The sequence below is a fragment of the Tachyglossus aculeatus genome, chromosome 1, assembly GCF_015852505.1.
Source record: "Tachyglossus aculeatus isolate mTacAcu1 chromosome 1, mTacAcu1.pri, whole genome shotgun sequence".
In the NCBI taxonomy this organism is placed as follows: Eukaryota; Metazoa; Chordata; class Mammalia; order Monotremata; family Tachyglossidae; genus Tachyglossus; species Tachyglossus aculeatus.
The window spans coordinates 59,728,773-59,755,074 of NC_052066.1; the positions used below are offsets into that span (position 1 = coordinate 59,728,773).

Genomic DNA, 26,302 nt, shown 5'->3' on the forward strand with positions numbered 1-26,302 from the left:
CTTAATTTTTGCTTCATATTCTCATTTCTGATTCCATTGTTTGAAATTTTATAACAGATTGTGAGGAGTTCCTTATCTCAGTGGTCCCCTCTACACATGGAAATATGAAAGGCAGGGGTGCCTGTGAACACATACAAGTCCCTTATGTGTTCTTTTAATGACCATGAACTCCATGAACCTGATCTGAACACACTCCTCAAGATACAGTCAAATGACTGAAGCTCATCACGCAATTCTGTGAACTTTTCAGAGTAAAGGCACTGTACTGACCTAAATGAATGATCGAATGAGCAAATAATAAACAAAATCCCTAGTTATGAGGGAATCAGAGGATAACAGCATGTTGGATTTTGCCATGAAACTACTGTGTGACCTTGAGCAAATCACCTAACTTCTCTGTGCCTCAGTTTTTTCATCTGTGAATTAGGGATTAACTATCTATTCTCCATCCCCTAAGACTGTGAGTCTCATGTAGGACAGAGACAGCTTCTGATATGATTACCTGGTTTCTACTTCATTCATTCATTCAGTCATATTTATTGAGTGCTTACTGTGTGCAGAGCATTGTACTAAGCACTTGGGAAGTACAAATCGGCAACAAATAGAGACAGTCCCTACCCAACAACGGGACTTGACTATGTTGTTCAGTGCTTATACAGACAAAAGGTGTTTAGATAACCATTGCCCTTTTCCACTAAGGAGCTGGAGGCCAGTAATTTATAGAGAATACTGGCTTGGATGAATCATTGATCTGTTAGTCAATCATATTTATTGAGAGCTTACTGTGTGCAGAGTACTTAACTAAGCACTTGGAAGCGTACAATATAACAATATAACAGACACATTCCCCACGCACAATGAGCTTACAGTCTAGAGGATGAGTTTACAGTCCAGTCTGATCTTACAATGGAATTTTGTATCATCTTATATTTAGTACTTATTGAAAAGTCTGAAGCTTTTGTATAATGGGGAAAACAAGCTTAAAGATATATGTATATTTTGCAAAAGGACTTTGAATTTTTATTTCAGAATATCTACTTTCCAAATGATGTGCATGTTAAATTATATCATTTTGATATCTTTAGACTCGTGTTTTAAAGATTATACTGACCATTAAAAAAGACATCTTTTTTATCTAAGCATCATCTTGGCTATTTATTTATTGGATTGCTTTTCTGAGTTTTTCCTCTGACCTAACAGGAAGAAAACCATACTTCTAAAATCAATCTTGCTTTTTTGCCAAGTAACAATTTGGTCTACTTAATTTTAAAATCCTTCACGGGCAAGGAGCTCTGTGGACACAAGTAGGGTTTTTGAACACCAAATTGAGAACAATTAGCATTCAAATTAATATTACATGATAATTCAACAGCTGGTTAAGTATTTCATAATTTCTGGTGGTAGACCACCTGTTAAGCAGAATATTCCTTTACAGTGCATACAAATGAATGCACATTTTAAAATTGTCACAGTGTCAGCATCAATTGTATACTAACGATTGTTTGCACTTGTGTGTGTGTGTGTGTGTGTGTGTGTGTGTGTGTGTGTGTTTGTTTCATGCCACGAATTCTACAGGCATTAGGTCAGTATGTTAGCTCCATCCATCTGAAAGGCTTAAGAATTTGCACAATCATTTTAGTTGAATTATACCACTAATGCTTACTTTTGTATATAATAAATGCTTGACAAATTCCATTATTAGTAGTATTGTTCTTTAACACTCATAGTCAATAGTTCTCATAATATCTAATCTCTTTCATCCCACTTCCAACCAAATATTTAATCTCTCAGAAATACTATTCATCGATAGCTTACAGTATCTGAAGCACTTTTCAGCATGTTGGGAGTGGGAATGGAGATGAATTCAGATATGGACTGTGACACACAGGAGACCCATATCACATAAAGGAGATAACCACTCAAGCAGGGGAAAAATAATAGGCAAAGATTAAACAAAACAGAAATAACTATAGTCTTTTTTTAAATGGTATTTGTTAAGCAATTACTATGTGCTAAGCACTGTGCTAAACGCTGGGGTAGATACAAACGAATCAGGTTGAACACACTTCTCTGTGTTTCCGTTACCTCATCTGTAACATGGGGATTAAAAGTGTGGGCCCATGTGGCACAACCTAATTACCTGTATCTACCCCAGTGCTTAGAACAGTGCTTGGCACATAGTAATTGCAAAACATATACCATCATTATTATTATTATTATTATTCCTGTCATTCATTCATTCAGTCAGTCATATTTATTGAGCGCTTACTGTGTGCAGAGCACTGTACTAGCACTTGGGAAGTACAAGTTGGCAACATATAGAGACGGTCCCTACCCAACAGCGGGCTCACAGTCTGGAAGGGGGAGACAGACAACAAAACAAAACGTCGTAATAAAATAAATAGAATGAATATGTACAAGTAAAATAAATAGAGTAATAAATATGTACAAACATATATACATATATACAGGTGCTGTGGGGAGGGGAAGGAGGTAAGGCAGGGAGATGGGTAGAGGAAGGAGGGGGCTCAGTCTGGGAAGGCCCCATGGGGCTCACAATATTAATCCCCATTTTACAGATGAGGTAACTGAGGCACAGAGAAATGAAGTGACCCGCCCAAAGTTACACAGCAGACTAGTGGAGGAGCTGGGTTTAGAACCCAGCCTTCCGACTCCCAGGCCTACACTCTATCCACTAATCCACACTACTTTTCTAGCTACAGATAGTTCATTCTTTCCTCTCTCATCACTATTATCTTGACCATCTGGGTCCAGGTCATCATAACCTTCTCTATCTTCTTAATGTTAGGAAAACAGGGTTGGCGACGAGGAAGTTGAGCAGGAGGATGGAGTGGCCCAGGTCTTAGGTTACCTCCAGTGGATGCTGGAGCCCATAGCATATGGGCCACTACCTCAGGAGTAAAGACAAGTTTGTTGTTCAAAGCTTTTATTAAATAATTGTGGTATTTAAGTGCTTACTCTGCGTCAAGTACTGTCAATCAATCAATCATCACTCAATCGTATTTATTGAGTGCTTACTGTGTGCAGACCACTGCACTAAGTATTTGAGTATAATATAATAGAATTGATAGACATGGTCCCTGCCCACAAGTTTACAGTCTAGAGGGACTGTACTAAGCACTGGGATACAAGATAATGAGGTCCCACATGGAGCTCACAGACTAAGTAGGCAGAAGAACAGGCTTTGAATCCCCATTTTGCAAATGAGGGAAATGAGGCACAAGGATGACAAATGATTTGCCCAAGGAACCCAACCAGGTCTGTGCTGGAACCGGGATTAGAACGTAAGCCTGTGTTCTTTCCACTAATCCAGTAAACACGAAGTATTATCAGATTCACATTTCATCACCATCTTTGTCATCCACAGCCTCCATTTTAAGAGTTTTTCACTTGTTTGTGTATGTATTAAGAAATACCGAGATTAGTGAACTTCTGTATACTCAGAGTTGGGGTCAGCTTGAGAGATACAGAGCTGAGGTGGACATTGCATCAGGCTCTCCCATTCCCATCACTCCATCCCATCCCCAAACAGGATACCCCTTGATCCTTCATCTAATCAGGTTACCCAGCCCATGAGAAGCAGCATGGCTCAGTGGAAAGAGCCCGGGCTTTGGAGTCAGAGGTCATGGGTTCAAATCCTGGCTCCACCAACTGTCAGCTGTGTGACTCTGGGTAAGGCACTAAACTTCTCTGTGCCTCAGTTACCTCATCTGGAAAATGGGGATTAAGACTGTGAGCCCCCCGTGGGACAACCTGATCACCTTGTAACCTCCCTAGCACTTAGGACAGTGCTTTGCACATAGTAAGTGCTTAATAAATGCTATTATTATTATTATTATTGTTATTATTATTATTATTATGAGCTTCACCTGATCTTGCTAGCAGCAATGTGGGGGCAACCCCTTCAATTTGATTGAATGAAGTTGGGGTGGGTTGCCCTTTCAGAGAAGCAATGTGGATTAGTGGATAGACCCCAGGTCTGGGAGTCAGAAGGATCTGGATTCTAATCCCGACTCTGCCACTGTCTGCTCTGTGGTCTTGGGGAAGTCATTTCACTTCTCTGGACCTCTGTTACCTTATCTATAAAATGGGGATTAAGACTGAAAGCACCATGTGGGACAGGGACTGTGTCGAACCTGATTAGCTTGTATCTACCCCACCACCACGGAAGAAGGCAATGGTAAACCACTTCTGTATTTTTACCAAGAAAACTCTATAGCTCCACTACCAGAATGAATGCAGATGGAGGTGGGAGAGATGTGTCTATGGCATTGCTATGGGTCGGACATTTCTCAATGGCATACGACTTAGTATGGCTTAGTGGAAAGAGCCCTGGCTTGGGAGTCAGAGGTCGTGGGTTCTAATCCTGACTCCACCACTTAGCTGTGTGACCTTGGGCAAGTTGCTTTACTTCTCTGTGCCTCAGTTACCTCATCTGTAAAATGGGGATTAAGACTATGAGCTCCACATGGGACAACCTGATTACCTTGCATCTACCCCAGAGCTTAGAAGTGTTTGGCACATAGTAAGCATTTAACAAATGCCACTATTATAATTATTATTATTATTATAAGACAAGATCCTACCACCTAGTACAGTGCCTGGCACACAGTTAGGGCTTAAATACCACAATTATTATTATTATTAAACATGGTGGAATGTCAGGAGGACCACAACAGCCCAGCTTGATCTGTAAGCAGTGATGGATTTTCCAGCTTCCTCTTTCCATAGCCCACCCCACCTCTTTCTCTCTGAGGAGGCTCCCTATTCATTCATTCATTCATTCATTCATTCAATCGTATTTATTGAGCACTTACTGTGTGTAGAGCACTGTATTAAGTGCTTGGGAGAATACAACAATAAACAGATGCATTCCCTGCCCATTACGAGCTTACAGTCTAGAGGGGGAAAGAGATATTAATAGAAATAAATAAATTACAGATATGTACATAAGTGTCAAGGGGCTGGGAGGGGGGATGAATAAAGGGAGCAAGTCAGGGTGATGCAGAAGGGAGTTGAAGAAAAGGAAAAGAAATTGCTTAGTCAGGGAAACGATGGGTGGCCCTTCCAACTCATGGATCCCTTCCAACTCCCTTTGGAAATTCAAAAGTACAGGATTTTTTCTGTACTTTTGAAGTTGAAAGAAAAAGGTACAAGAACTTTTCCACATTGGGGAAAGGGCTTGGTTAAAGCATTCTGTTTACAGAAGTATTAGTTGGGTCAGAAAAGACCTAATCAAAAATAAATATTAAAGCAAGTTTAAAAGAGTAAATTTATAACATCGGAGGTAGTTACTGAAGCACCTATTTGCATAAGGCCCTGTGCTTAAGAGCTTGGGAGAGCACAATAAAGAAAATAGCATGATTCATCCCCATAATGAGTTTATAGAGAACCAGCATGGCTCAGTGGAAAGAGCCCAGGCTTTGGAGTCAGAGGTCATGGGTTCAAATCCCAGCTCCGCCAACTGTCAGCTGTGTGACTTTGGGCAAGTCACTTAACTTCTCTGTGCCTCAGTTACCTCATCCATAAAAGGGGGATTAAGACTGTGAGCCCCACATGGGACAACCTGATCACTTTGTATCCCCCCAATGCTTAGAACAGTGCTTTGCACATAGTAAGCGCTTAACAAATACCATTATATTATTATTATTATTATCTAACTGGGGAGCCAGACATAAAATAATTTACAAATAGAAGGAAGAAGTGCTAAAAAAAGGTAGAATTATGTGCAAAAGTGGAATGAAAAGTCATGTGTGCTAAGGTGGTATAAAAGTGTCGAGGTGATAGTAAGAAAGATATGACAAAGGAAGAATAAAATCATGGAAAAGCTCCTGGAGTATGTTGGATTTTAAAAGGGTTAAGATGGGGAGAGCTATTCAAGCAGATTTGAAGATGGAGCAAGTTCCAGGCATCCATCAGTCAGTCAATCAGGGTATTTATTGAGTGCTTATTGCTTGCGGAGCACTGTACTAAGCACTTGTTAGAGTATAATGTAATAAAGTTGGCAGATATGTTCCCTGCCCACAAGGATAAGCAGCATGGCCTATCGGATGGGGCATGGGCCTGGGATTCAGAAAGGTTCTAATCCCAGCTTTACCACTGTCTGTTGTGTGACCTTGGGCAAGGCACTTCACTTCTCTGTGCCTCACTTACCTCATCTGGAAAATGGGGATTAAGACTGTGAGCCCCACATGAGACAGGGACTGTGTCCGATCGGATTATTTTATATCTACCCCAGAACATAGTACAGTGCTTAGCAAGAAGTAAGTGTGTAAAAAATAGCAATTAAGGCACTGAGTGTAGTAGTAGCAAGTTGTAGTAGTAGGAAGTTGAAAGGTAAAAGAAGAAGAGCTGATAAAATGCCTTAAAGTCTTTGAAGATGTTTGAGTAGTGGAGATGCATGTGCAGAATGGTGCTGTAGAAACTTGAGTGAAAATTAGATTGGAGAGGGGGAGGCACAGAGAAGTTAAGTGACTTGTCAATTGGCAGAGCCACGATTTGAACTCATGACCCCTGACTCCAAAGCCCATGCTCTTTCCACTGAGACATGCTGCTTCTCGAAGATGATGATGATGGTGCTATTACTGGGATGGGAAAATTAGATGGAGGAGAGGATTTGGGAGGGAAGAGTCATTCAGTTTCAGCATAATAGGCTAGAGATGCAGAGGGATTAGTGACATGGAGGTCCGTGAGGGAGAAGTAAATGTCGACTGTGAGTTGAAGGCAGAGTTGAATTGAAGGCAGAGTTGCCACAAATGAGGATGATTTTAAAAGGGCAAAAGTTGGCCTGGTTCCTACACTTCCACCAGTGGTCTTCAGCAACATGAGGGTAAGAGCAGAGGAACAGCACTTAGACTTTTGTATTCTAAATAAATGAGAACCCACCTTCAATATCTTCAGTGTATCTTCATTCAAAGGAAATTTAAGTCGATCATACATCAGACATCATACATGTTGCTCAATTCATACTCGCAGCATCCTGTGAGAAGCCAGTATAATTATTCACATGCACATGCATTTATATACACAATTAAATATATTTTGAGCCCTAAAAAGCTATAAAAACCTTCTTCCCCATATTTCAGATCTTCAAGGACTTCATGTACTGCCTCAGACAGGTGACTGGTCAACGTCTCCTACCCAATATTATCTTTTGACACTTGGATTCAAAAACAAGGATGATGGAAAATTCTTAGAAAAACTGTCAAACCGGAGTCTGCCAACGTTCACAGGTATAGCATGTATTTCTGATCATTTTGCATTAGGCTATTACCTTTTAAAGGCAGTAATTCTAATTTATATGTTTATTTAGCAACTTATTGTGTACAGAGCATTGTACTAAGTGCAGAGCATTGTACTAAGTGCTCGGGAAGGTATAAAACAACAGAGTTGGTAGATGATATGATCCCTGCCCACAAGGAGCTTACAGTCTACAGGGGAAGACAGATACTAAAATAGATTAATGAGAGGGGAAATAGTACAGTATAAGGATATTTATAAAAGTATTGTGGGGCTGAGGCATATCAAAGTGCTTATGGCATACCCAGCTGAGTGCATAGTTGTTGACACAATGTGAAGACCGGATAGTGGAAATGAAAGGCAGATTCTGGGAAGGTCTCTTGGAGATGTGATTTTAGGAGGGTTTTGAAGGTGGGGAAAGTGGTGGGCTGTCATATGAAGAAGCGGAAGGGAGTTCCAGGCCTGAGGGAGAATGTGGGAAAGGGGTATTACTCTACTTTTATAGAGGAATATAACCAAGTCAATCCTTCCTGTTAGCTCCAAAGTTATGTCTTGGGTTTTGGAAATGGGAAGTTTCTGTTTTTCACAGGTTATCTAGAGATTTTTGACAGGAAAGTAGCATGGCCTAATGGATAAATCATAGGCCTGGGAGCCAGAAGACCAGGGTTCCAATTCCGACTCTGTGACTTGCCTGCTGTGTGATCTTGGGCAATAACAATACTAATAATAATAATAATAATAATAATAATAATAATAATAGCATTTGTTAAGTGCTTACTATGTGCTAAACTCTGTTGTAAGCACTGGGGTAGATTCAAGGTAATCTGGTTGTCCCACCTGGGGCTCACAGTCTTAATCCCAATTTTACAGATGAGGTAACTGAGGCACAGAGAATTTGAATGGTTTGCCCAAGGTCACACAGCAAACAAGTGGTGAAGTCAGAATTAGAACCCATGACCTCTGACTCCCAAGCCCTGCTCATTCAAGCTCTCATCCTATCCTGTCTGGACTACTGCACCAGCCTTCTCTCTGATCTCCCATCCTCGTGTCTCTCTCCACTTCAATCCATACTTCATCCTGCTGCCTGGATTATCTTTGTCCAGAAACGCTCTGGGCATATTACTCCCCTCCTCAAAAATCTCCAGTGGCTACCAATCAATCTGCGCATCAGGCAGAAACTCCTCACCCTGGCCTTCAAGGCTGTCCATCACCTCGCCCCCTCCTACCTCACCTCCCTTCTCTCCTTCTACTGCCCAGCCCGCAACCTCCGCTCCTCCACCGCTAATCTCCTCACTGTACCTCGTTCTCGCCTGTCCCGCCATCGACCCCCGGCCCACGTCATCCCCCGGGCCTGGAATGCCCTCCCTCTGCCCCTCCGCCAAGCTAGCTCTCTTCCTCCCTTCAAGGCCCTGCTGAGAGCTCACCTCCTCCAGGAGGCCTTCCCAGACTGAGCCCCTTCCTTCCTCTCCCCCTCGTCCCCCTCTCCATCCCCCCATCTTACCTCCTTCCCTTCCCCACAGCACCTGTATATATGTATATATGGTTGTATATATTTATTACTCTATTTATTTATTTATTTATTTATTTTACTTGTACATTTCTTTCCTATTTATTTTATTTTGTTGGTATGTTTGGTTCTGTTCTCTGTCTCCCCCTTTTAGACTGTGAGCCCACTGTTGGGTAGGGACTGTCTCTGTGTGTTGCCAATTTGTACTTCCCAAGCGCTTAGTACAGTGCTCTGCACATAGTAAGCGCTCAATAAATGCGAATGATTGATTGATTGATTGATTTCCACTAAGCCACACCACTTAACTTCTCTGTGCTTCAGTTTCCCCAGCAGAAAAATGGAAATTCAATAATGTGAGCCTCATGTGGGATGGGGACTGTGTCACACCTGATTAACTTGTATCTACCCTAGCAATTAGAATAGTGCTTGACATATAATAAGTGCTTAACAAGTATCATGATAGTATTTATTTACAGCTTACTGCGTGCAGAACACTGTACTGAGTATTTGGGAGAGTAAAATACAACAAAATTGGCAGACACATTCCCTTCCCAAAAGAGTTTACAGTCTAGAGGACAAACTTAAAGTCTAGAGTGCAAGGATCTATGACCTTTGAACATTTGATATCCACCCCAACCCCACAGCACCTATGTACATTTCTTTAAATTACATATTATAAATCACTTATTTATTCATATTAATATCTGTCTCCCCCTCTAGACTCTAAGATCGTTATAGACAGAGAATTGGTCTGCTAACTCTGTTGTATTATACTCTCCCAAGCACTTAGTACAGTGCTCTGAACCTAGTAAGCACTCAATAAATGACACGGATTGATTGATTGATAATGCACATCTGGCCAAACAGGTTTGTACAGCAGGTGGGAAACTCGTGTTTGTCCAAAAAGAGTACTTTTAACAGTCTGCACAAAGGTGGAGGGAAGCCACCGGTACATCTTCAGAGAATATTTAGGAAAAGTATTCTCCAGCTCTCATCTTTCCCACTGCTGATCACAATTTCACTAAGATCTCCATCTGGAAAATTATTTTGAGGATGTGTGGTTAATAGCTTGCTGTTCTGCTTCCAAGCATGGAGAAAGGAATATTTATTTGTTCCCTTACACAAGAAGAATGGAGGAATACTGGTGTGGAAAGAACTGGGCAAAAGACTCCGTCTCAAGATTAAAATGAAATGACCATTCTCAGTCAGTCAGTCAGTCGTATTTATTGAATGCTTACTGTGCACAAAACACTGTACTAAGCCCTTGGGAGAGTACAAAATAAATGTTTGGTTGTTTTCTTTTTTTCTTTAATTTTGTTATGGTAAATGTTAAATGCTTACTACATTCCAGGTACTATACTAAGGTCTGGGGAAGATACAAGCTAATCAGGTTGGACGTAGTCCATTCATTCCTTCATGCATTCATTCAGTCAGTCAGTCAGTCCGTCAGTCATATTTATTGAGCGCTTACTGTGTGCTAAACACTGGGAAAATCAATCAATCAATCAATCAATCAATCGTATTTATTGAGCACTTACTATGTGCACAGCACTGTACTAAGCGCTTGGGAAGTACAAATTGGCAACACATAGAGACAGTCCCTACCCAACAGTGGGCTCACAGTCTAAAAGGGGGAGACAGAGAACAGAACCAAACATACCAACAAAATAAAATAAATAGGATAGAAATGTACAAGTAAAATAAATAAATAAATAAATAAATGGAGTAATAAATATGTACAACCATATATACATATATACAGGTGCTGTGGGGAAGGGAAGGAGGTAAGATGGGGGGATGGAGAGGGGGACGAGGGGGAGAGGAAGGAAGGGGCTCAGTCTGGGAAGGCCTCCTGGAGGAGGTGAGCTCTCAGCGGGACCTTGAAGGGAGGAAGAGAGCCAGCTTGGCGGAGGGGCAGAGGGAGGGCATTCCAGGCCCGGGGGATGACGTGGGCCGGGGGTCGACGGCGGGACAGGCGAGAACGGGGTACAGTGAGGAGATTAGCGGTGGAGGAGCGGAGGTTGCGGGCTGGGCAGTAGAAGGAGAGAAGGGAGGTGAGGTAGGAGGGGGCGAGGTGATGGACAGCCTTGAAGGCCAGGGTGAGGAGTTTCTGCCTGATGCGCAGATTGATTGGTAGCCACTGGAGATTTTTGAGGAGGGGAGTAATATGTCCAGAGCGTTTCTGGACAAAGATAATCCGGGCAGCAGCATGAAGTATGGATTGAAGTGGAGAGAGACACGAGGATGGGAGATCAGAGAGAAGGCTGGTGCAGTAGTCCAGACGGGATAGGATGAGAGCTTGAACGAGCAGGGTAGCAGTTTGGATGGAGAGGAAAGGGCGGATCTTGGCAATGTTGCGGAGCTGAGACCGGCAGGTTTTGGTGACGGCTTGGATGTGAGGGGTGAATGAGAGAGCGGAGTCGAGGATGACACCAAGGTTGCGGGCTTGTGAGACGGGAAGGATGGTAGTGCCGTCAACAGAGATGGGAAAGTCAGGGAGAGGACAGGGTTTGGGAGGGAAGGCAAGGAGCTCAGTCTTCGACATGTTGAGCTTTAGGTGGCAGGCGGACATCCAGATGGAGATGTCCTGAAGGCAGGAGGAGATGCGAGCCTGGAGGGAGGGGGAGAGAGCAGGGGCAGAGATGTAGATCTGGGTGTCATCAGCGTAGAGATGATAGTTGAAGCCGTGGGAGCGAATGAGGTCACCAAGGGAGTGAGTGTAGATTGAGAACAGAAGGGGACCAAGCACTGAACCTTGGGGAACCCCCACAGTAAGAGGATGGGAGGGGGAGGAGGAGCCTGCAAAAGAGACTGAGAAAGAACGACCGGAGAGATAAGAGGAGAACCAGGAGAGGACGGAGTCTGTGAAGCCAAGGTCAGATAGCGTGTTGAGGAGAAGGGGGTGGTCCACAGTGTCCAAGGCAGCTGAGAGATCGAGGAGGATTAGGACAGAATATGAGCCGTTGGATTTGGCAAGCAGGAGGTCATTGGTGACCTTTGAGAGGGCAGTTTCCGTGGAATGAAGGGGACGGAAGCCAGACTGGAGGGGGTCGAGGAGAGAGTTGTTGTTGAGGAATTCTAGGCAGCGCGTGTAGACAACTCGTTCAAGGAGTTTGGAAAGGAATGGTAGGAGGGATATGGGATCGATAACTAGAAGGTGAGGTGGGGTCAAGAGAGGGTTTTTTTAGGATGGGAGAGACATGGGCATGTTTGAAGGCAGAGGGGAAGGAACCAGTGGAGAGTGAGCGGTTGAAGATGGAAGTTAAGGAGGGGAGAAGGGATGGAGCGAGAGATTTCATGAGATGAGAGGGAATGGGGTCAGAAGCACAGGTGGCCGGAGTAGCACTTGAGAGGAGGGAGGAGAGTTCCTCTGAGGATACCGCTGGGAAGGATGGGAGAGTAGCAGAGAATGTTGAGAGCCGGGGGGATGGAGAAAGGGGGGAAGAGACTTTGGGGAGGTCGGACCTGATGGATTTAATTTTGTTAATGTACAATACAACAATAAATAGTGACATTCCCTGCCCACAACGAGCTTACAATTTAGAGTTGGAGAGATAGACATCAATACAAACAAATACAATTACAGATATGTACATAAATGCTGTGGGGCTGGGAGGGTGGAAGCACAAAGGGAACAAGTCACAGTGATGCTAAAGGGAGTGGGAGCTGAGGAAAAATGGAGCTTAGTCTGGGAAGGCCCCTTGGGAGGAGATGTGGCTTCAGTAAGGCTTCGAAGGACAGAGAGATTAATTGTCTGTCGGATTTGGGGAGGGAGGGTGTTCCCGATCAGAGGCAACAGATGGGTTCGGGGTCAGCGGCGAGACAGGCGAGATCAAGGTACAGTGAGAAGGTTAGCACTAGAGGAGCCAAGTGTGCGGCTGGGTTTTAGAAGTAGAGAAGCGAGGCGAGGTAGGAGAGGGCAAGGTGATGGACTGATTTAAAGTCAATGGTGAAGAGTTTCTGTCTGATATGAAGGTGGAAGGGAAACCACTGGAGTTTTTTGAGGAAGTGGATAACATGTCCTGAATATTTTTGTAGAAAAATGATCCAGGCAGCAGAGTGAAGTATGGCCTGGAGTGGAGAGAGACGGGAGGCTGGGAGGTCAGCAAGGAGGCTGATGAAGTAATCCAGGCGGGACAGAATGAGTGATTGTATTAACATGGTAGCAGTTTGAATGTAGAAGAAAGGGCAGATTTTAGTGATGTTGTGAAGGTGGGATATGTGGAACTTACAGTCTCAAACCCCATTTTACAGATGAGGTCACTAAGGTACAGGAAGTGAAGTGACTCGGCCAAGGTCACACAGTAAAATAGTGCAGAACAGCATCAGAACCCAGATCCTTTTGAATCTCAGGTCTCTGCTCTATCCATTAGGCCATGCTGCTCCATAGATTTTGCAGTGGGGTAAAGATGTGTTTGTAATGGCCTTGTATCAATTACTAGAAAGACATAACTTTATATCTTTCAAATTGAAAAGATAGAAAGTGATCTAAAAGTTTATCATTACAATTTTTAGAACAAAAAACTCCCTTTGATCCACTGACCACAGATGATGCTGTAAGACATATGGAGAGAATGGGGAAGAAGATTTTGCCAATACTGGATTTTATTCGAAGCACTAAATTAAATGTAGGTACAAGAATATTTGCAAGTGAATAAAAGCAATAGCCTAGTAGATATAGAAATATTTCTGATATGATATATGATATTCTAGAAAACTGAGAAAATCTAATTTGCTGCATATGATTTTATTTGTTTCCCATTTTTTTAAAAAACTCATTTCAATGCTTGGTAATTTCACATAGTTATCCAGTTAGTAAAACTTTATCTCTTTCATTTGTGCCTTCCTCCAGTATGAATCTTGACGGTACTAGATTTTTCATTTCAGGCCAGGAACAAAGTTGAAAAAGTCCAATGTTCCACCATTCATTACGTCTAGCAATTACCCTCTTCACTCCACAAAAATACCCTCTTAAAGTCTCCAGTGACCTCTTTCCAGACAAATAAAAAAGCCTCTTGTCTGTCTTAACCTTTCTGCTTCTATCACCCACGGTCTAGCACATTTTTCTCCTCAAAACACATTTCAGACTTAGTTCCCAAGGCACACCATTATCACAATTTCCATCGTTACTGCTTACGGTTCCTTCTGTTTTCATTTCTGGTTCTGTTTCCGCTGCTCAAGAGTCAGACGTCAGGCTCAATTCTGTATTCTTTGCTGTTCTTCTCCCTTTATATTCACTCTCTCAGGTTGCTCATCTATGCCAATAGTTTCATTACCACCATTTTCCATGTTTCTCCAAAATTCACATCTCTTGCCCTGAATTATAATTCTCTCTCTCATGTTGCACTTCTTTTCTGACTCCAGGCCAACTGTATGTTTTATCTCATCACCATTTCATAAATGTCTATAAATGAGTTTCTTCCCTCCAAAGCTTTTCCTATTCCTTATCTTCCTACTAGTATCAACAGTATGACTATCTCCTCTGTTTTTCTCACCCACAATTTCGAAGTCATATCCCAGTTTACAGTTTTCATCCTTTTTGAACTGTCATCTTGACTAATAATAACTGTGGTGTTTAAGTGCTTGCTACATGCCGAACCCTGTACTGAGGGCTGAGGTAGATACAATGAAATCAGATTAGAAACAGCCCCTATCTCACATGGTGCTCATAGTCTAAGGGGAGAAAGATGGGTATTTAATCCCCATTTTGCAGATGAGGAAACTGAGGCACAAAGAAATTAAGTGATTTTCCCAAGGTCACACAGTAGGCAAATGAAGAAGCTGGGATTAGAACCCAAGTCTCCTCCCTACTTATTGAATTCCCAAGTATTGAATTCCCTCAAATTAACCAGGTAATGTTGGCTCTAGCTGCAGACGGAACCTGTGAAATCTTTGGCACCTACCTTTAGACTTTCCCTTTTGTAGCACAACCTCTATCTTCTCTGAATTTACAGTTCCTATCTATGTAAATGGTACCATTTCTTCTCTTATCAAAAACTCCTAAAGTTCCATGATGATTTTCTGGTGTCATATTTTGGAATAACCTGAATCTCCTCCCTATAAAACACCATTTAGGAGGATGAGTCATGAGGAGGGGTGGAAATATAGAGAAGCAGCGTGGTTTAGTGGAAAGAGCCCGGGCTTGGAAGTCAGAGGTCACGAGTTCTAATCCCAGCTCCGCCACTTGTCAACTGTGTGACTTTGGGCAAGCAACTTAACTTCTCTGTGCCTCAGTTATCTCATCTGTAAACTGGAGTTGAGACTGTGAGCCCCAGGTGAGACAACCTGATAACCCTGTATCTACCCCAGTACTTAGAACAGTGCTTGGCACACAGTAAGCACTTAACAAATATCATCATCATCATCACCATCAAATATATGCCATTTGGTGGCATACCTGGGAAAGGACCTTTAAAAGAGCCTCCAGTAAGGCTGAATTCAGTAGCCCTATCCCCTTTAATGACTCTTGAGGCATGTAGAAGGGCAGCCAACTCTAAAATCATGATTCTCTTCCAGATCCAGGAACACTATCATTCAAAGGGAGAATAAAGACTGTGAGCCCCATGTGGGACAGGGACTGCGTCCTAATTGATAACCTTGTATCCACCTGTGCTTAGAACAGTTCTTGGCCCATAGCAAGTGCTTAACAGCTATTCTTATCATTATCATTAATTGTTATCATTATTCTCATGTTTATTCACCTTTGGTCCTTATCCACAAATTCCTTTCATTGCTGAAAGAGGTGCATGTGTCTGATTTTCGTGCCCCAAGAACTGAGCCCCAACATAGACTAGTCACCTGGTGACGGGAGCAACATAGTTTTCAGCCCCACAGAAACAACTGTGGAATGTACAAATGGACTGTCTACACCTAGCAGCATTACAGCCGCCATTCATTGTCGTTACGCTCTCTCCCTCCCTTTTCACCACCAGCCTCAAACTGTAAAGATGTAGAATCCAAACTGTAAAGATGTAGTATCCAAAATGGTCAGAGGCCTGGCCTTGCCTTTTCTTTCCAACTCAATGTGGTCCCTGGCTCCAAGGCAATCCAAACTACCTCCTATGCAGAGCTATGTAACATCCTCCTATCTGTTTCTGATACAGACTAAACTCTCTGGTCCCATTCTAGTGTCGTTCCTTTTTGCTGCTTTTGTCTTACCTCTTCCCTAGGCTCTATTATGATTCTGTATTTTTCTAAACTTTGACTTTATTCCACTGTTGGGTAGGGACTGTCTCTATATGTTGCCAGCTTGTACTTCCCAAGCGCTTAGTACAGTGCTCTGCACACAGTAAGTGCTCAATAAATACGATTGATTGATTGATTGATTGATTGATTCAGATCTTTTGTAGTGTTTCCACATGTATGATTTGCCAAAAAAAACCCAACAACCTACTGAGCCATGTTCTTCATATATCAATCAGTAGTATATATTGAGCACTTACTATGTGAAGAGCACAGGACTAAGCATTTGAGAGAGTACAGTACAACAGAATTAGGAGAAACATTCCCTGCCCATAACAAGCTTTACAGTCTAGAAGGGGGGACAGACATTAATATGAATAAATAAGTATGCCAAGAACTGTGCTAAGCATTGAGGTAGATTCAGAATCATCAGGACCCACCTGAGGCTCCCAAGTAGGAGGGAAAACAGGTATCTCTCCTACTTAAATCCCAGTTCTGCAGGTGAGAGAGCTGAGGCATCAAGAAGTTATGTGACTTTCCCAAAGTCACGCAGCAGACAAGTGGTGGAGCCGGGATTAGATTCCAGGCCTGTGCTCTTTCCACCAGACTTAGCATTTGAGAGAGTACAATACAACAAAATTAGGAGAAACATTCCCTGCCCATAACGAGCTTACAGTCTAGAAGGGGGGACAGACCTTAATATGAATAAATAAGTAATTTATAATATCTAATTTAAAGATATGTCCATAAACGCTATGGGGTTGCGGTGAATATCAATTTCCCAGAGGTCACAGATCAAAGTGACAAGATGTTGCAAAGGGAGAGCGAGCAGGGGAAAACAGGAGAAGGCCTTATGGGGGATTGATTGAATGAATATGATTGAGTGAACTGAATGAATTGAATTGAGTTGAATGAATGAATTGAATACGGTTGAATGAATGAATGGGGAGATGCGATCTTAACAATGTTTTGAAGATGGAGAGAGTGGTCATCTGGTGAATATGGAGGGGGATGGAGGAATTGGGAAAGGGATCGGCAGCAAGATGAGATCGGGGCACAATGAGTAAGTTGGCACTAGAGGAGAGGAGTGTGTGGTCTGGGCTTGTAGTGGGAGATCAGTGAGGTGAGGTAGGGTGGGGTGAGCTGATTGACTTACTGAATGAGCCAGTGGTTAGAAGTTTGTTTTCAGAGGTTGATGAGCAACCACTGGAGGCTCTTGAGGAATGGGGAACAGGGACTGATCATTTTTATTGGTAAATGACCCTGCAGCAGGGTGAAGTTTGGACTGGATTGTGGAGAGATAGGAGGACAGGAAGTCAGCAAGCATGGATGCAATTGTGGATCAACATGGTAGCAGTTTGGGTGGAAAGGAAAGGGCAGATTTTAGCAGTGTTGTAAAGATAGAACTGGCAGGATTTGGCGGCAGATTGAATATGCGAATATATATTGTTCATTTTCCTACTTATGTCCTGCATGTGGATCATAAGAACTTTTTATATTAGTAAAGAATAACAATCATGTGCTGTTTTTTGGAAAGTAATATTTCTTTCCAATTCTTCTATTGAAAATCTTTCCAAACATTTCTTATGGGATTTTTCTGTTGGGTCACACTGCCAAATTTTTATCAATATTCTCATTAATTCTAGGCAATCCTAAGCCTAAAGCTTTTATTCCAGCTTCCTATTTATTTAATCTTTTCCCACCTGTAGAGATTTTACGTTCACTATTAGTAACTTTATTACTTCCTGTGCAGTAGTTCTTTGATCTCTACCAAAATTCAAGTAGTTCTCAGCATGAGGGCTAGATCTCTGTAGACGTTTATCCCTGCCAGCATTAGATAATTAGGCTTTTTCCCCTCATTTTTGACTGCTTCTGGAAATACGACTCTCCAAAATATTTTATTTATCATATTATAATTACATTTTTTCTGTGCCACACTTTCATTTGGAAGAAGGAGAGAAGAGGAAGAATAAGGAAAGCTGTCCCGGAATGAACCACTTTTTTCCTTCCTGTAGCTTTATTTGTGGGAAATTCTTTTTGTTTTCTCTCATTAATCTGTCTCACACCCTGCACATCAAGCTAAAAAAAAAGAAGTATTTCCTTTCATTGTTTTTATTTTCCTAATTATTTAGGAAATTACACTATTAGAATATATTCTAGTAAAAGCTGCATTTTTTTCCCTCCCTTCAGGACTTATGAGTCAATAAACCCTTATCACCAGCACAGTTTAATTTTCAAGAAGGACAAAGAAAGCAATCTTTCCTCAGCACTAAAATTTTTATTACCTGACTTGTTTTCCATGGTTCGAGTCTCTCTTTGCACTGACTGTGCAGGTAGATTATTTTGTGTTATATTAGATGAAAGGTCCTCCTGGGCAGAAAAGGTGACTACCTGATAATAATAAGGGTATTTGTTAAGCACTTACTATGTGCCAAGCACTGTTCTAAGCGCTGAGCACTGGGGTCTCAGTAAATACAGTTAATTGATTGATTCATTCATCAGGACAGGAAATAAATTTAGTGTATCCACTGACTATTTCTGAAACATCTTAGTTTTCCTAATTGGGAATTTAAGTGAATATTTAACCAGAAAGAATAAGAAAACATCTACTGTTTAACGAACAGGATGATATTGTGGGTACTGAGGGAGATAAAATTGACATTATCTATATTTTTTCCATCATTTTTCTTAACCTTTCAAACTGTTTTATCAACCATTACTAAATGTAGTGATACAGGTTAATGGAAACAGGAACAAATCATGCATTAGATTTGTGTTTGTAACTTTTTACAATTGCTCTGAGAGTTGGGTTGCAAAATAATTTCTATTTCAATACATATTTGATATCATATACACTTTTATTATTACGTCCAGTTAAAACTCATTCAATAAGTCAAATATCGCGAGTTTTGCAGTAGCTCAATGTAGATGTTTTTAAAGTCAAGAACAGGAGGCAGGGAGAGGGGATAAATACATGAACTAGTGCTTACATATGAAGGTAGGTAAGATGTATCAGAAGGCTATGGGAGGTTGTAAGTGATGCAAAAGTGTTGAAAAGGCAATTGGTTGATATAAACTGGAAAGGTTAGAAATTAATCGGGTAAGGCCTTCTAGGAGAGATTATGAAAATGAATTCTACAAATGATTGTTACTTTACTTCTTCAAAAATTAAAAAAAAATCTGTATTAAATCATGATGTTTTTCAGAGGGTGAAGGGAGATTTGGTTCAGAATGTGTTATCTTTTTTAGTCAATAATAATTAAGTAGTTGAACATCTCCACCTTGATGCACATCTGTTTGAGAATACATATTTATGATTTCAGTAAACCAGGAGAGAATGGGTCTCTTAAATAATGGTTTTAGTCATAGCTACAGCTGATGAGACTACCCCTTGGTTACAATGTTTAGAAGGCTAGAGATTGTATGATGAAGGCCCTCATTTTCAGGGAAGAGATACATTTTCACTGGCTCTTGTCTAAAATATTTTCATTTGTTGAGAGGCTAGGGGAGTTTCCGTGGATGTTCGGGTGTAATAGAGAAGTTGCAGTATGCCAGCTTCCTCAGCCAGCTGCATCACGTAAAAGAACAATACCAAGTGATTAACCAAGCAATGGCTGAATTAGCCACCATCCCCTATCTCCAGGACTTGGGTCAACAGGATGTTGAATTGGTAGGTATATAGTTTTAATATTTGATAGGCAATCTCAGGTGATGGGGAAGCAATTTGTGGTTGTTGTTCACGTTTTCACTTGTAAAATGTTTTAGTTTAAACATTCCTTCAAAACACTGTAGCAAAGGAATTTCTACAGAGACAATGAACAAACCGCTTTACTCTATTTTCATTTTTTCTAGGAAAAGCTTTGTAATTTTATCGGTCATTTTAGGTGATTATTGGTACAACTCTGATTTTAGTGGTTTTAGATGAAGTTTTTTGAAACATAAAATGACAGACTTTTCATATTTTCCAACTTCTGAGTTTAACAGCAATTGTCTTTTTGAGAGAGAAAATTAAGACTAAAGAAATAGAACTAGAAGAGAATTGCTTTATGGAAAAGTAGAGTTTCCCCATTCAGTTTTACAAGTTTTCTGTACTATTTCATGAGTAATGTATAGAGGGGACTATGTTCTTATCAACTACTCTTTGCACGCAACTGGATGCTGATAGTGAAAGTAGATAGTAACTATAAAGTAGGCAATATACGAAAGGCAAGATGTCCATCACTAAAGAAAGGTTCAATCATGTCTAAATTTTAAGATGGAAAAGTCTGTATATTTTGCATAAAATTTAGCCTGCTGCTAGCTTTAAATATGAATTCAAAAACATCCATCAAGAACATATTTTATGTTAAAAGGCCCAAAATGGTAATCTGCAATTTGTACATAATTAGGCCACAGTATGAAAGTATTTGTTTTTTAGAGAATAAAATTAAAACAAAGGAATTAGAGTTGGCTGCTAACAACATATTATAACTTTGCTTAATCTAAAATCAAATAAAAAATCTCAAACATAAAGCAAAGACTCCACGAACACATAAAATACATTTGCCAAAGGTAGTAGAGTACGCATGATATAAAATGAGGACTAGAGTCATCATATTAATCCATACAGTGAGAAGTAAGATAAAGTTAGCTAATTATACCCAATTAAAACATGTAATCACTGAATGGTGAAAATCTTTTCATAAGCTTTGTTTACCCAGCAGTCAATAATATACTCAGAAGAATTGTAACTACTGCTCTTTCAATCCATGTATAACAACAGGTTTTAAATGATTGCTATTATTCATTCATTCACTCGTATTTATTCAGCCGCTTACTGTGTGCAGAGCACTGTACTAAGCGCTTGGGAAGTACAAATTGGCAACATATAGAGATGGTTCTCTGAGAGGAAAAAAATGAGTTTTAGCATTGAAAAGTGTGGATTATACAGTAAGATTCATACTGGAAATAAAGATGGGAAATCTGCACTAACCTTGTTCTGACAGAAACCACATATTTCCCGGCAAGAGCCGTAATGAAAGAGCTTGCCTTAGTCGTTCCCTCAAAGCAGAAGAGGATCCATTAGGCCAGCACCCTCATGGTTCGGGCAAGCAAACAAACCATGAAATTATGACTTTCCCCTCCACCTCTGCATCTTTAGTATGAGGCAGAAGTTTCCCCCTTCTAGACTGTGAGCCCACTGTTGGGTAGGGACTGTCTCTATATGTTGCCAACTTGTACTTCCCAAGCGCTTAGTACAGTGCTCTGCACACAGTAAGCGCTCAATAGATACGATTAATTGATTGATTGATTGACTTAGCCCACCTTTGAAAGCCCCAACATGCTTCATTCTGAACCCATAATCAGCCAGCCAGTCAGTCAGTCAGCCATATTTATTGAGCGCTTACTGTGAGCAGCAAACTGTACTAAGCGCTTGGGAGAGTGTGCTATAACAATAAACGGACACATTCCCTGTCCACAATGAGCCTAACACTCTAGGGGGGAGACAGACATTAATGTAAATAAATAAACTATAGATATATAAATTATGGATACATAATTACAGATATAACTATAGGCAGGGCACCTGCCAGAAGCACTGACAGTCTTTCACACTTTCACAGATGTGTAGTTATCAGTACCAAACTCCTCACAGCATTAATGATGATAATAATAATTACTTAATTATTATTAATAATAATGTTATTACAGAGAAGCAGTATGACCTAGTGGATGGAACATGGGCCTGGGAATCAGAAGGACCTGGGTTCTAATCCTGGCTCTGCCACTTGTCTGCTGTGGGACCTTAGGCAAGCCATTTCTCTTCTCTGTGCCTCAGTTACCTCACCTGTAAAATGAGGGTTAAGACTGTGAGCCCTCTGTGGAACATGGACTGTTTCCAACCTGATTATCTTGTATCTACCCCAGTGCTTAGTACAGTGCCTAGCACATAGTGAGCACTTAATAAATATCAAGAAAAAATAATCACTGAGGTAAAATGAGTGTTAAGACTGTGAGCCCTATGTGGAACAGGGACTGTTTCCAACCTGATGATCTTGTATCTACCCCAGTACAGTACTTAGCACATAGCTCTTAACATGTATCATGGAAAAATAATAATTGTGGTATTTGACAAGTGCTTACTGTAAGCCAAGAACTGTGTGAAGCATTGAGGTAGATACAGAATCATCAGGACCCACCTGAGGCTCCCAAGTTTAAGTAGGAGGGAAAACAGGTCTTAAATCCCAGTTCTGCAGGTAAGAGAGCTGAGGCACCACGAAGTTACGTGACTTGCCCAAAGTCACACAGCAGACAAGTGGTGGAGCCAGGATTAGAGCCCAGGTTCTCTGAATCCCAGGCCCATGTTCTTTCCACTAGGCAATGCTCCTTCCCGTGATAATGCTGCGGTACGTGGTTATGGCCAATTTCCATGTTAATTTTCTAGAATATTTAGGCCACACAAAAGTTATCCAGGGGGTTACATTTTCGGTGCAGTTATGAATTGTAACCTGATATTTTGGTGCCATTTCAAATCTATCCAGGTCATGTTTCTAGGACTGTGTAAAATAAGGAGCTGATTTGCTTGCAGTTTTGGAAAATACTTTTTAGAATGATCAGCCCTGTAGAGTGAAGGCTTTTTCATTAAACTTTGTTGTTTTGAATTATAAAACTTTGCCAAAGGAAAGAAAAAAAAACAGTAAAATAACTTAAATGAGCTAGATCCTTTGAGCAGCAATAAAAACCAACCAACTTCAGGGTTGTCCTCCAGTGAGCTTTTACAAGAGGCCTAGAATTATGATACATTACCCTCCGGAGAAAATACTAAAAAGCATTCATGTATTACAGAGCATTTCCTGAGCGAACTGAATACCGAAGTATATAGTCTTCATTCTTTACAACCCGAATCTGGTTTTGCAAAACACCAACATTTACTGCATTAAAATCCATCTATACGTACTACAGATTTTCTAGAGCAATCTTTTCATTGTTCAGTATTTTATAGCTACAATAATACTCTGTAATGGGTGAAGCAAAGATTAGGTGACAGTGCTCACTGTATGAAAGATGAGTAATAAAATCATCAGTGTACAAATGATTTTTTAATTAGGTTTTAATCTGTGTATTTAGAGAAGTTATTTCCATGTGAATTCCACACTGATAATTTTTTATCTCGGTGCCACAGCTGCAGTCGCTAATGGCAGATGCTCTGGACACCCTTGAAGGAAGAAGGAATCATAAAGAATGTGTGTGGAATAAAATTCAAAAGGTAAAATTGCAGCTGAAAACAGAAGATAAAATATCCATCGGGAGGTCATATCTATGTGGAAGGTGAAGAGAAAGTTATTGGGTTTTAATTCAGCCTTCTCAAGCTGACATCAAATACGGATTTGTTTATTTGATCAGTTCCCTAAAGTTAGCTTCTTTCCTGACAGGTTTTTACTGCATGGTTTCACTGTTGATCTTTGTTATCTTCTTCTCTTGAATATTCCATTTCAATAATCTCTCTCATTTTGACTAGCTATTTATTGCTATTAGTTTTCCATTTTTTTCAAAAAATGTCATAATTCCTTTCATGTTTTATGAATAAATAGGGACTAGGTACATCAGAAGTTTTCATGGCAGAGCAACAATAATGTATTTCATTTCCCCCAAAGCACCAACATGCAATTTATTTTATAGAGTATTGTGTAGGATATTTACATGCTTTATAGGCATTTGTTAAAACTTCAAAGAAGTGAATACAGTTAGAACACATTAATTCAGTAGGTCTCATTAATTCAGTGGGCCTCATTAATTCAGTGGGTCAGAGTGAGAACTTCTAAATAAACCACTATAACTAGAAAATAAAAGTGCTACAGGACAATAAAACATTCCATAGTTCATTCTAAATGTGGTCAAGTTTTCATACTCATGGATGTATGCCAGGAAGAATGTGGAGTGGAGAAATTAGCAGACTCACGCTTAATACTTCAATGGAAATTTACTGCAAAGGTCACAGCAAAAAGTGAGTGGACATTTGTGAGCCCATGGTGAGCAGTAATTTGAAGGAGTTTCAGTAGAATGATTTCAAGTATGCTTTGGTCAGTGTTGGAATATTGAAATATAGTCTGCCTGAAATGGTTTTGTTACTACATGTCTGAAAGCTAATAACATATGATTAACATGCCCAGATGGTTTTTGTCAAATGAAAATTCTGATATCAAATCAAAGATTTGATAACATAGTTGTCCTTTTCTTGCTGTTATTTTTCATAATAATAATAACAATTCTGATATTTGTTAAGTGCCAAGCACGATAGTAAGCGCTGGGGTGGATGCAAGCAAATCAGGTTGGACACAGTCCTTGTCCCGCATGGGGTTCACAGTCTTCATCCTCATTTTGCAGATGAGATAACTGAGGCACAGAGAAGTAAGTGACTTGCCCACGACCACATAGCAGACAAGTGTCAGATCCAGGATTAGAACCCAAGACCTTCTGACTCCTAGGTCCGTGCTCTAGCCACTATGCCATGCTGCTTCTTGGCATCAGTTCCATACAATGTGCTGCGTGTAATTATTTGGTTATTTGGTTGTCCTTATGACGCATACTTTCAGCTGTCTTGGCTTGTTCTTATAGCTCTAGTACACCAGATTAAATCAGCAGGTTTTGCTTTCCAATCATACATAAGTAAAACCAGCTCATAGAAATGATCCAATTAATTTATCTGTTCAAAAGCCAAACTAACTGGAAACATTCATTTTAATCTCTCAGTTGCAATGCTTTGGTGCTTTTTGAATTAGAAAGCAAAGGGTTATATTGGTCTGGTGTCATATTTCAGGAAATATGTCTGTAATCTTTTGTAAATGAGTTAAATATCAAGCATGCTAAGATGCAACCACCAGAAACAGAATATTGGACTGTTTGGATTCTTGGTATGACCCAGTATGGCATTTCTTATTTTGCTTGTGTGAAGACTTAAATTTATCTTCAAAAGCACATTGATTCATTCATTCATTCAATCGTATTTATTGAGTGCTTATTGTGTGCAGAGCACTGTATTAAGCACTTGGGAAGTACAAGTTGGTAACACATAGAGACGGTCCCAACCAAACAACGGGCTCACAGTCTAGAATGGGGAGACAGACAACAAAACAAAACATGTGGACAGGTGTCAAGTTGTCTGAACAACTGACAGAATTAAAGCTAAATGCACATCATTAACAAAATGAATAGAATAGTAAATATGTATAAGTAAAATAGAGTAATAAATCTGTACAAACATATGTACAGGTGCTGTGGGGAGGGGAAGGAGGTAGGGCAGGGGGGATAGGGAGGAGGAGAGGAAGGAGAGGGCTCAGTCTGGGAAGGCCTCCTGGAGGAGGTGAGCTCTCAGTAGGACTTTGAAGGGAGGAAGAGAGCTAGCTTGGTGATGTGTGGAGGGAGGGCATTCCAGGCCAGGGGGAGGACATGGGCCGGGGGTCGACAGCGGGACAGGCGAGAATGAGGTACAGTGAGGAGGTTAGCAGCAGAGGAGCAGAGAGTGCAGACTGGGCTGTAGAAGGAGAGAAGGGAGGTGAGGTAGGAGGGGGTGAGGTGATGGACAGCCTTGAAGCCAAGAGTGAGGAGTTTTTGCTTGATGCGTAGGTTGACAGGCAGCAATTGGAGATTTTTGAGGAGGGGAGTAATATGCCCAGAGCATTTCTGCACAGAGATGATCCGGGCAGCAGTGTGAGGTATAGACTGAAGTGGGGAGAGACAGGAGGATGGGAGATCAGAGAGGAGGCTGATGCAGTAATCCAGTCAGGATAAGATGAGAGATTGAACCAGCAAGGTAGTGGTTTGGATGGAAAGGAAAGGGCAGATCTTGGCGATGTTGTGGAGGTGAGACCGGCAGGTTTTGGTGACATATTGGATGTGAGGGATGAAAGAGAGAGCAGAGTCAAGGATGACACCAAGGTTGCAGGTTTGTGAGATGGGAAGGGGTAGTACCATCCACAGAGAAGCAGCGTGGCTCAGTGGAAAGAGCACGGGCTTTGGAGTCAGTGGTCATGGGTTCAAATCCCTGCTCCACCACAAGTGTGCTGTGTGACCTTGGGCAAGTCACTTAACTTCTCTGAACCTCAGTTACCTCATCTGTAAAAATGGGGATTAAGACTGTGAGCCCCACATGGGACAACTTGATCACATTCTATTCCCCCCAGCGCTTAGAACAGTGCTTTGCACATAGTAAGCGCTTAACAAAATGCCATCATTATTAATACCATCTACAGTGATGGGAAAGTCAGGGAGAGGGCAGGGTTTGGGAGGGAAGATAAGGGGAAGCAGCATGGCTCAGTTGAAAAGAGCACGGGCTTTGGAGTCAGAGGTCATGGGTTCAAATACCGGCTCTGCCAA

The 26,302-nt window shown here is 41.1% G+C and overlaps 1 protein-coding gene across 2 annotated transcripts in view; it reads left to right on the plus strand.

Moving 5' to 3' along the window:
- Positions 1-26,302, plus strand: part of SPATA16 (spermatogenesis associated 16) — a 241,231-nt gene that overhangs the window by 184,475 nt on the left and 30,454 nt on the right. Inside the window, exons 7-10 of one of the 2 annotated variants that reach the window (XM_038748176.1) lie at positions 7,107-7,253; positions 13,316-13,395; positions 19,455-19,619; positions 23,112-23,195. In XM_038748176.1, coding sequence (XP_038604104.1) covers positions 7,107-7,253; positions 13,316-13,395; positions 19,455-19,619; positions 23,112-23,195 — 476 coding nt within the window. Of the gene's footprint in view, positions 1-7,106; positions 7,254-13,282; positions 13,396-19,454; positions 19,620-23,111; positions 23,196-26,302 lie in introns of both variants that reach the window. The other variant, XM_038748167.1, reaches the window with a different exon arrangement.